The sequence below is a fragment of the Monoraphidium neglectum genome, assembly GCF_000611645.1.
Source record: "Monoraphidium neglectum strain SAG 48.87 unplaced genomic scaffold scaffold01734, whole genome shotgun sequence".
Lineage (NCBI taxonomy): Eukaryota > Viridiplantae > Chlorophyta > Chlorophyceae > Sphaeropleales > Selenastraceae > Monoraphidium > Monoraphidium neglectum.
This window is the reverse complement of record NW_014011894.1, coordinates 1-10279: the sequence shown is the minus strand read 5'-3', so window position 1 is coordinate 10279 and position 10279 is coordinate 1. Positions and strand designations below refer to the sequence as shown.

The window sequence follows — 10279 nt, the reverse complement described above, 5'->3', positions numbered from 1 at the left end:
CCCGCCTCAAAGGCGGTAGTTCCAGGGCGGCGGCGGCCGACGCGCGCGCCGAGCGGCGCCTCACCGCGTTATGCGCAGCGCAAAGAGGCTCGTCTGTGCAGCCACACTCCCCTTCTCCCTGCACCCTCAACCCCTCGACCCCAAGAATAGCAGGCGACAAATTATGTGATGCCACAACCGACAAAGCGCTGACCTGGCGTCTCCGCTGAGCAGGGCGCCGCCCCCCGCATTGACCCTCACGTCCAGATCTCGATCCGTCCAAGATCCCTCCGCTTGGCGCCGCACCAGCGCCCGCTCGTCTTCCAGAGTGGCGGCGCCGCGGAGCCAGTCCCAAGCTCTCTGCAGCTGCTTTGCGGACCCGCGCACGCGCGGCGGCGGCCGGGAGGAGGGGGGGAGCGGGCCACGCGGACGCGGCTACCATGGAGCAGCAGGAGGCAATGGCGAAATCAGCAACGCAGCCAGGGCCGAGGCGCGCACCCGAAAGCCTTGAGAACAGGGCATGATGTGGGCGCGACGAAGAAACCCGCGGCTGCTCCTGGCAGGCTGGCTTGAGGCTGTCTTGGGGCCTGCCATGAAGGTAATATCAAGCGTCTGCAGATACTATCTGCCTCCTCATATCCACGAGGTGCCGCCGCCCGGCTGTCCGCATCCCTGATGATTGCACCATCCTTCCACGCCAGGACAGCGGGACGCGGGTGGAGACGTGTCCATTCAGGGGCGCGTGCGGTCGAGCCCCGGGTGGGGCCCTGCGCACCTTTAGCCAGCGCTGGGGGCACAGCGTGAGCACTGTTCCGCTGTCGACACTGATGATGAAAACGTTTTCCCCATCGAGGGCTGGGTCTATGTGGGGGTCAAGCCTGGGAGGGGGGGTGAGGGGTCAAGGGGGTTTACGCATGCATACTTGTGTGCATGCATGCGTGTGTGCGTGTGCGCGCGCGCGTCTGTTTGCATGTGCACACGTGCAGGCCCTCAGCAGTGCATGCAGGCGTGAGGCTGCAAGCGGCCAAGGGGGCTGCACTGGTTCATCACACGACTCCGCACGCGTCCCTGCTTAAACCTCATCACCTCAAACCCATCCGCCATCGAACCCTGCCCGCCCCCTCCCCGTCGCCCAGGCCCCGTCCACCCGTCTCCTTGCCTGTAAAAATGGTGGTGCCGCCAGTTGATCGTCACGTCCCGCAGCGGCCCCAGCCGCAGCCCTGGCAGCCGCCTCAGGCGCTCAGCCAGGTCCCTCAGGCGCGGCGGCAGCCCGGCCTCGTCAAAGGCGTCGCCGTAGCCCCAGGGCGGCGGCCGCTGCCCCTCCTGCTCGGGCCGGGCTGGGGTTTCGGGAGCGAGGATGAGGGTGAGGGTGAAGATGAGATGCAGTGTCCCTCGGTCGCCCCACTTTTGGACCCTCCGTTCAAACTTGAGGGATGGGTTGATTGGACGCTGACTGTGCGTCGCTGGCAGTGGCTCTCATGGACCGCGGAGGCAGGCAGGAGAGCAATCACCATGAGTCATGGCCGGCGGCAGCCATGCGTGGCTGGGTGAGGCGCTCAGGCATGGCAGAGAGGCCGCCAGCAAAGCCAGGGTGCGTGACCGGCGTGAGTAATGATGACTCACCGGTGACCCGCAGCATGTTGACTTGGGTGGTGCCTGGCGGAAGGTAGCCCATCTGAGATGCAGCACATACAGGATGAAAATCAAATACCAAAGAAAAAGAACCAGCTTGCGTGACAGAGGCTGGCAAATATGTTCAGGCTGACGGCCAGTCGGTTGCGTGGGGGGCGTGCACGGTGCAACTCCGGCCCTTTGACAGACAACATCCAGACCGGCAGCAGCGCCGCACGCCAGCGGCATCGCAAGGCAGCGAAGCAGGGGCACGGCAGTGCGCGCCACCGCAGTCGGTGGATGCCACCGGCAGCACATGGGGCGAGCGGTCTGGTCCCAACCTGAAAGCGGTACACGGCCGCCGCCGCTGGTGATATGAGGTTGATGCCATGGGCCGCCTTGAGGGGCTGGAGCTCCCGCACCAAAGCAGACGCCTCGTCATCGCTGAGTAACCCGGGGTACACCCTGACGCCTGCCACGCACGCATGTGGGTGTATGTTGTGGGCGGGCAGCTAGGGAGGCGCTACTGGAAGATCGGCGGGAGGGGACTGCAGAGGGGGTGAGGGCGGGGCGCTGGCGGTTGCAGTCGTCAGCCGCAACTCCTTCGATGGCAGCATTCTGGCTGCGCAGGCGCGGCAGGGTTTGAAGCCTGCGTACCTGGGTTTTCTGCCGGCGGCACTGCCTGTTGCGAGCCCACGCGGCGAATGAAGCTGGAGTGTTCTATGCCTGGCGCGTCGTGCGCGGCGCCCTTGTTGCTGCTCGGCGGCGCTGCCCACACATATGCAGCTCCTGCACCAGCACCAAGACATGTTGCGATGCCTTTGAAACTAGCCCGTAGCATCCAAGCACACAATAGAGCACCGGTACTCCGGGAGTGTGCTGGAAGATCTACACGCACGCTAGCTTGTGCTAGCTACGAAAATGGCAGTACGTTGTGGAGTAATGGGAATCATATCGCACAATTGAGCGCGCATGATGTAGGGCACCTGTCCCGCTGGTGGGCATCACAATGGCCGGGACATGCTTTACTCGTTCCAGTGTGACTGCAGTGCATGAGCACCGGCCAGCAGGTGGGCGGCTGCCTCTGGGGCGAAGCCCTGCTGCAACCTTCCCGACACACGCGTACTCCCCATGACACTGCGACCTGAACGCCAATGTGCGTCCGACCGGCAGCAGTCGCGCTGACTTGAGGCCAGCGCAACCTGTGTGTTGCCACCCGCCAGGAGAAACAGCGGCGCCGCCTTTGTGGAAAACACTGTCGACCTGCTGCTGCGACCCAAAACCTTCTGATACCAGGTGTTCAAGAGGTTACACAGGGCTGGGCCACACAGGAACAGACCGCCCGCGACAAGAGAGCCATCAACAGTCGAAACCGGCGGGGCCTGCACTATGCACTTGCAGCCCCGCCACCCGCTCCTGCGCTGCTGCTGGTGCTGCTGCTGGTGCTGGTGCTACTGCTGCTGCTGCTGTCGGCGTCTGCCGTGGCCACAACCCTCGCGGTCGCATGTGCTGCGCACTCGCCGGTGGCGCGCCCCGCGGGCGACGCATAGAGTGGATCGCTGCAGCGGGGCTGTGGGGGAACGGCGCAGGCAGCAGCAGAGCCATTGCCATTGCCGTTGCTGAGCTGCACGGTCGATGTTCGGCGGCTGCCGCTTTGCCAATCTCTCCTGCCGCCGTTGCTTGCAAAGCCATGGCTGCTGCTACCGCCATTGCCGCCGCCATTGCTGCTGCTGCTGCTGCTGCTGGGAGTGGCGGTGGCCGTGATGCTTGCACCGCTGCCGGCACTGCTGCTGGCGCTTTCAGCCACTCCATCCACTTCACCTCCGCTGCTGCTGTCGCTGCTGCCGCCGCCACCGCCGCCATCCCACGCGCCCCCGCCGCCCGCTCGGCTCCTGCCTCGCTGCAAGCCCCGCGCGCCCCCCGCTGCCGCCGCGTCGCCCCGCCCCTCCCCCTCGCCGCATACGGCCGCTGCATTCGCCGCGAACCACGGCGCTGCAGGGTGGCGCGTCGCTACGTAGCATTTGGCGAGCCGTGCCCAGTGCGGCGGGTGCAGGCCCGCGGCGGCGCCGAGGCCGGCTGGATCGTCCTCGACGGCGCGCTCGGCCCTGGCCCTCACGGCGGCCATCAGGCCGGGCGCCGGGAACCGCAGGCTCGCAAGCGCCGCCAGCAGCCGCGCCGCGTCGTGCCACGCGAGCGCGTCGCACCGCCGCTCCGCCTCCGCGGCGACGGCGGCGCAGAGGCCGCGGTGGCGCTGCTGCTGCGACGCGAACGCGAGCGGGAGCTGCGACAGCTCGTGCGCGGTCAGGTCCGCAAACGCGCCGCCGGCGCCCGCACCGGCGCCACCGCTGCCGCTGCCGGCGCCCCCATCGCGGCGGTCGGCGTCTGCGGCAACCAGCGCGGTGCCGAGCGACGAGAACACCCGCCGCCGCTGGCGCCCCGCGATCGCGAGCGACACCACGAGCTTGGCCGCCGCTCGCGGGTCCGCGGCCGCGAGCGCGCCGGCCCGCGCCTCGACCAGGTCGGCCGCGGCCGCAAACGCGGGCGAGTGCGTGTGCTTCAGCGCCGCCATCGCCCACACCCAATTCGCAAGCTCGTCGGGTGCAAACGCGCGCATAACCGCGAGCGCGCGCCGGGCGAGCGCGTCGATGAGCGGGCCGTTGTACGTGCGCGTCACGGCGAAAGCCCACGCGATGTTGGAGACGGCCTGCGGCGGCAGCCGCCACGCGCAGCGCGTCGCCGCGTCGGCGACGGCATCAAATAGCGGCGGGTCGTCGACGCGCAGGCTGGCGTACGCCCAGGCGATCTGAGAGATCTCGTGGGGCTTAAACGACGTCATGCGCGCGCGCGCGTGCGCCGCCAGAGCATCCACCAGATCCCTGCAGCAGCAACCAAGCCCCTCGTCGCCGCCGCCGCCGCCGCCGCTGCCGCCGTCGCGCCCCTCCTCGCCGTCGCCGCTGAGCAGGCACTCTTGCAGCGACAGCGCGCCGCGCTGCGACAGCCGCGCGACCGCCCACGCGACCTGCGCCATGTGCTGCGGCAGCATGTGCGGCAGCGCGCGGCGCGAGGCCGCGAGCAGCGCCTGCAGCGCCGCGGGCGGCGGGGGCTGAGAGGCGGCCGCGTGGGCGGAGAGGACGCCGACGACGTCCCTGATGGATAGGCTCCTCACGGCTGCCGGGACGTAGGGCGCCGCCTGCGCCAAGAAAGCCGCCGCCAGCCCCAGCACCGCGCGGTCCCCGCGCCGCTCGGCGGCGTGCTGCCGGGCGTCGCTCCGCTGCTGCCGCCGTCGGTGCGGCCATTGCTGCTGTTGCTGCTGCTGGTGGTGCTGCGGCTGCTGCTCCTGCTGCTGCGGCTGCTGCTCTTGCTGCTGCTGCTGCTCCTGCGACGCGCCACCCTCGTCCACCAAGCCCCACCAACGCTGCTGCTGCTGCTGCTGCTGTTGCCGCTGCTCTTGCTGCTGCTGCTGCTGCTGCTGCTGCTGCTGCTGCTGCTGCTGCGGCTGCTGCTGCGGCTGCTGCTGCTGCTGCTGCTGCTGCTGCCCCTCGCTGCCGCCGCCCCCGGCCGCGCCCGGGCGCCGCCGCCGCTGCCCCGCGCGCGCGTGGCGGCACGCAGCGCCGCACACCTGCACCACCGCAGCGAGCGGCCTCGGCCCGAGGGCCGTGAGCCTCCGCGACGCCTCTGACAGCGCGTCCCGCCACAGCTCGCAGCCGGCGTTGCCGGTCGCCGCATACGCCCACAGCACGTTTGCGAGCTCCTGCCCGCTCAGCGACGGCAGCAGCGGCGCCAGCCGGGCCGCCGCGGCGCCGAAGAAGCCGTCGTGGGGCGCCTGCATCCGCGCGAGCGCCCAGACGGCGTTGCACAGGTCCTGCGCGTTGCAGGCGTGCGCGCGTTGCTCGAGCGCCTCGGCCGCCGCCTCTCCAAACTCGCGGTCGTGCTGGCCGGCTGTCGCGAACGCCCACAAGACGTTTGACAGCTCCTGCGTTTTGAAGCCGCCGAGCAGCTGCCGCTCCCGCAGCAGCCGCTCGGCCGCCGCCGCGAAGAGCACGGACGCCGGCGTCGGGCCGCCGGCTGCCTCGGCGGCGTGGCTGCCAGCGTCCTCCGCGCCCGCGCCGCCAGACCCAAAGTAAGCGACGAGCAGGTCGGCTCCGTCACTCCCACTGGTCGAAGCGGACGCGCTGCTCGCGCGCCGCTCGGAGAGCAGCGCGCCCTCGTCCCAGGCGTGTGCGTCGTCCTCCTCGTCCCTACTGCCCGGCCATTCGGGAGCGTGGGTGAGCCCGATGGAGCGGCCCAAGGAGCCGCGCGGCGCGGGCAGAGCCGCCGCGTCGCCGGGCTCCTGCTCCTGCTGCTGCCTCTGCCGCTGTTGTTGCTGCTGCTGCTGCTGCTGCTGCTGCTGCTGCTGCTGCTGCCGCTGCCGCGGCGGCCCCGGGGCGCGCCCGAACGCCCCCGCCGCCGCCGGGGCGCCCGCCGTCTGCTGGCGCCACGCGAGCGCCTGCTGCCGCGCGGCGAACGCCCAGAGCAGCGTGGATATGTCCTGCGGCTTGAAGCGCGACATGCCGTCCGCTGACAGCAGCGCTAGCCGCTCCCAGACGGGGCAGCCAGGGTCGTAGCCCAGCCGAACCAGGCCCCATGCGCTCATGGCCAGCTCTGACGGCTGCGCATTGCGCAGCAGGCGCGCGCCGTCCGCCAGCAGCTGCTGCACCGCCGAGCCCAGCAGCGGCGCCGGCACCTGCACCCCCAGCTTCCCGAGAGCCCACACGGCGTTGGCAAACTGCCGCGCCGAGGGGAGCAGGTACACCGCCGGCAGCAGGCGCTCCGCCAGCTGCATCCCGAGCGCACAGGCCGCCTGGCGCCGCACCGCGCCCGCGCCGCCGGCGCCGGCGCCGCCCCCGCCGCCGAGCAGCTTTGGCAGCCGCGCCAGCATGGCTGCGGTGTTGATGGCGTTGAAGGACGCGCCATTCAAGGCATAAAGCTCCCGCAGCTCCTCCACGCACGCGGCCCCCATGATCCAGGATGTTATCTGAGACCCAGGGTCGCGGCAGCCCGGCCGCAGCTCCCATCTAGGGACGCTCGCCGGCGCGTCAGCGACGGGCCGCCGCGGCTGGCTGCGCTGCTGTGGAGGGCTGGGCGCTTGCTGGGTTTCCCGCGGTGGTTCCCGCTGCTGCCGTTGCCGCCGCCGCCATGGCTGCGACTGCTGCTGCTCCTGCTGCTGCTGCTGCTGCTGCTGCGGCTGCTGCTGCTGCCCTTGCTGCTCCCCTTGCTGCTCCCCCTGCTGCGCCTGACCGTCTTTGAGCGATGACAGACGCTGCTCGGAGAGTGGAACAGTGTCTGGGTCATGGGCAGAGGGCGGCCCTTGCTGTGAGTGCTGCTGCTGCTGCTGCTGCTGCTGCTGCTGCTGCGCCTGCAGCGACTGCTGCGCGCGGTAATGTACAATCGGCTGCAGCTCCTGCTGCTGCTGCGATTCCTGCTGCTGTTGCTGCTGCTGTAAGCCTGGGTGCTGTTCGGGGTGCTGCAACTGCGCGGCGGCCAGCAACGGTGACGGCTGCACGTGGTCGCGCACGTGCTGCTGCTGTTGCTGCCGCGGAGCCGCTGGCAGCGGCTGCCACGACAGCCGCGGGCCGTCCTCCTGAGAAAGGGTTTGCACCAGCTGCTGCTGGCAGGCCACCTAGGAGTTGGAAGGAAGTCATGCGGGGCTTGTTTCCAGAGCTCAAGTGCGATGATGCCACTGCAGTAGCAGAGTGCTCCTTGTGGCATCCCAAGCGGCGTGGCTCGCTCGCTGTTTTCTGGGTCGCAGAACGGCAACAGTGCCCACTTCCATGCGTGCTGCAATCGCATGAATGTCAATTGCAGGCCTCCGCGCACCTGCAGCCCAAAACTTGAGGACACGCCCAGGGCCACGCCGGCGCGCTCAGGCCGAAAGGGCAGGCTGTCGCCCCTGCCATGCCCGATCGCCGCCGCCGACACGCGCCGCTGCGCCTGCGGAGGGGTCGGCGACTTGGGGTTGGAGAGTGGTACCAGGGGCGGCGACGGGGCGGCGAGCAAAACTAAGATGTTGCGGCTCCGCCATCCACCACATGCACGCTTCCGCACACACACAGCAGAAACTCAACCCTCGCGAGTGCTTGCCCCACACACCTGAATCTCAAGCCGCTGCCACCCGCCTAGACAGGCCTGAGCAGGGCCACGGGGCCGCCCAGCACCGCCGCCACAGCTGGAGCCGCGGAGGCTGTCCTCAAGCAGCGGCGCGCCGCTGTGCCGCATGGAGGCACCTGCTCACGTGCTGCGCGCGCGGCAAACCCCCATTGCTGGCACAAACAGGGCCACGAGGCCTGCGTCCATGGGCAAATGTTGCGATGCGGGCAGGCTGAGGATGGAGGGACGCGTAGAATGGCAGTGATGGTGCCCAGACCACCGCTGGACGCGCTCCGAGGTGGCGTTCACTACTCCCGACGACCGTGGCTAAAACCACGAAATTATCACGCACCCTATTTCGTCTCTTGCCCCTCTATCTTGACGTGCGAGGCCCCAGGCGGGCAGAACAGGTTTCAGTCTCTCTGTTTGATGCACCAGCTGCCCAGGATTTACACATAGATGGAGAACACTGCAGTAGCGACTTGCTGCGCGAGCTGGGCCAGACCCCCGTCTCAACACCACCGGGAGGCAAGCGGGTGGAATATCAGTGATCTCGAGCGAAAGCGAGGAACTGGCACCCTCACGAATGCACAAGCTGTGCGCGTTTGTTGAGTAGTTTTGCACTTCAACATCAATCCCGCTTCACAGCTGTGCGTAGGCTGCGTTCGCGTGAGGTCAGCAAGCTGCTGGCAGAGCAGAGTCTGAGGGCACCGATCGGCCACCGTCTGCGGTGGCGGGCAGACCCGGCGACTTCGAGACTGAAAAGGATCACGAAGTGTAGTATAAAGAGCATGGTTTGGCATGTGGCTGCCGCTCGGATGAGGGTCCATGCAGTGTCATAAGAGATGCGGCTGCCAAGTCACTGTGCAGGCGCCTTTCCTCCTGCACACGCCTTGGTCGCGCAACATGCGAGGGGTGTGTGCGCGTTGAGAAGGAGGGTGCAAACGCGCAAGAAAAAAGAATTTCCAGTAATGATGCCACAGCATTACTCTTGAATGGTCTGGACGAGCGGCGGTGCCTGCCTTGGCAGCTGCTCTTGTCGGCCGCACAGGTTGCATGTCATCCAAATTGTTGTGTTCCCTCTTGCATTTCCCACATGTGGATGCACACCCATAAGCTGATCTCATTAACCATGGCTGGAAATCTGACGACCATGGCTGCAAGCGCTGTCACAAGGGCAGTGTGCTAAGTGCCAAGTGTGCTGCCGCATCACTTGCGCCTTGACCCGGCTCTTTCATGCACAGGCACGGTACTCGGATTTTTCAGGATGACGCTGGCAAGGACATGGTACACTTAGCATAGTGTCAATTGCCTGCAATGGTGCTGGCTCAGCGTAGTCAGCTGGTCAGAGAAAAGTCAGCTGGTGGGGGGAGGTTGAACACTTATTGCCGCAAGGGCTGCTGCGCGGGGGGCACACGCACAGAGAAGCGCACCGAGCCCCGACCGGCCTCTGCCCTCCTGGCTGCAACCTGACAGCCAGCATGTGACAACGTTCATTACATGGCACAGGCCGTGCGCTTCAAGCAGCTGGCGCAGGCGGCGCGTTGTTGAGGGGCGCCTGAGTGGGGCGGCATTCGCCTTGTGCGAGCAGTGGGCAGGCATGCGCGTGCACGCGCGCCTTGCGTGTGTGCGTGTTGTGGGCCTTGACCGGCGTGACAGGCACGATGGCGGGTTGGAATTCGGGTGTGGCGCGGATTTGGAGGGGCCCCGAGCGGTGCTGCTCATTATGCTCGTTGCACCCACAAACCAGCGCCACACCGACATAACACCGCGACCGAGAGACGGGCGATGTGCACGCAGCAAGCTGAGAATCCACAGCCGCAGTGATACAATGCTGGAGGGGGGGGGACACCCACGATACAAGGTTGAGTCGCACGCAAGAAACGGGCAGGAGCGCTCTCTCAGGCTGACTGGCAGAAGACTCTATAAACCCCCCTACAGCAGCTCATGGGTGTCTGAATTTGAAGGGGCGCGCAGGGCTCCGCGGCCCCACGGGCGCCGCATCAGCGAAAGCATTCGCCCAAGACCGCTGCACCACAAACGCAGGCCGCGTCGTTTCTGTGCTAAAATGGCAAGAACTCTTCCTAACAGCAGGCAACCAAGCACGCGGCCTGGTGCAGCCGCCACGACGACTCATCAGGCGGCCCCCCTCACTCAAACTCGAAAAGCAGCGGCGGCTCGTCGAGCGCCGACGCGGACGCGGACGCCGTGTCGCTCGGCGCCGGCGCCAGCGACGGCAGCAGCGGCGCGGGCGGCGCGACGGCGACGCCCGAACGCGGGCCGGAGCCCTCCTCAGTGTCGCGCCCGGCCTCGCCGTCGCCGCTGGCATCGCTTGGCGGTGCCTTGGGTCTGACAGCGGCGGCGCCGCTGCCGCGGTCCTGATCACGCTTGGTGTCGCCGTCACGACCACCCAGGCAGGCCGTCATCACCCCAAGCCCCGCGACTCCCGGCTCCGGCGCGCTGCTGCTTATGTGCCGCGGCGACGCCGCAGGCCCCAGCGGCGTGGCCGCCGCGGCCGCGGCCGTGGCGGCGGGGCGCTTGCAGCGCACGGGCTCTGCGGTAG

General features: G+C 68.1%; 2 protein-coding genes across 2 annotated transcripts; both read right to left on the bottom strand.

The window, feature by feature from the left end:
* Nucleotides 1–2615: 2615 nt before the first annotated feature.
* Nucleotides 2616–6589, bottom strand: MNEG_8853 (hypothetical protein; the record flags this gene model as incomplete). The annotated part of the gene is made up of 2 exons (XM_014042676.1): nt 2616–2633; nt 3707–6589. 2 exons carry the CDS (start codon nt 6587–6589, stop codon nt 2616–2618), a joined length of 2901 nt encoding a protein of 966 aa, XP_013898130.1.
* Nucleotides 6590–9866: 3277 nt separating this feature from the next.
* MNEG_8852 (hypothetical protein) lies at nt 9867–10142 on the bottom strand (the record flags this gene model as incomplete). Its single annotated transcript, XM_014042675.1, has 1 exon — nt 9867–10142. The coding sequence occupies one exon, from the start codon at nt 10140–10142 to the stop codon at nt 9867–9869; it is 276 nt and encodes a 91-aa protein (XP_013898129.1).
* Nucleotides 10143–10279: the final 137 nt, after the last annotated feature.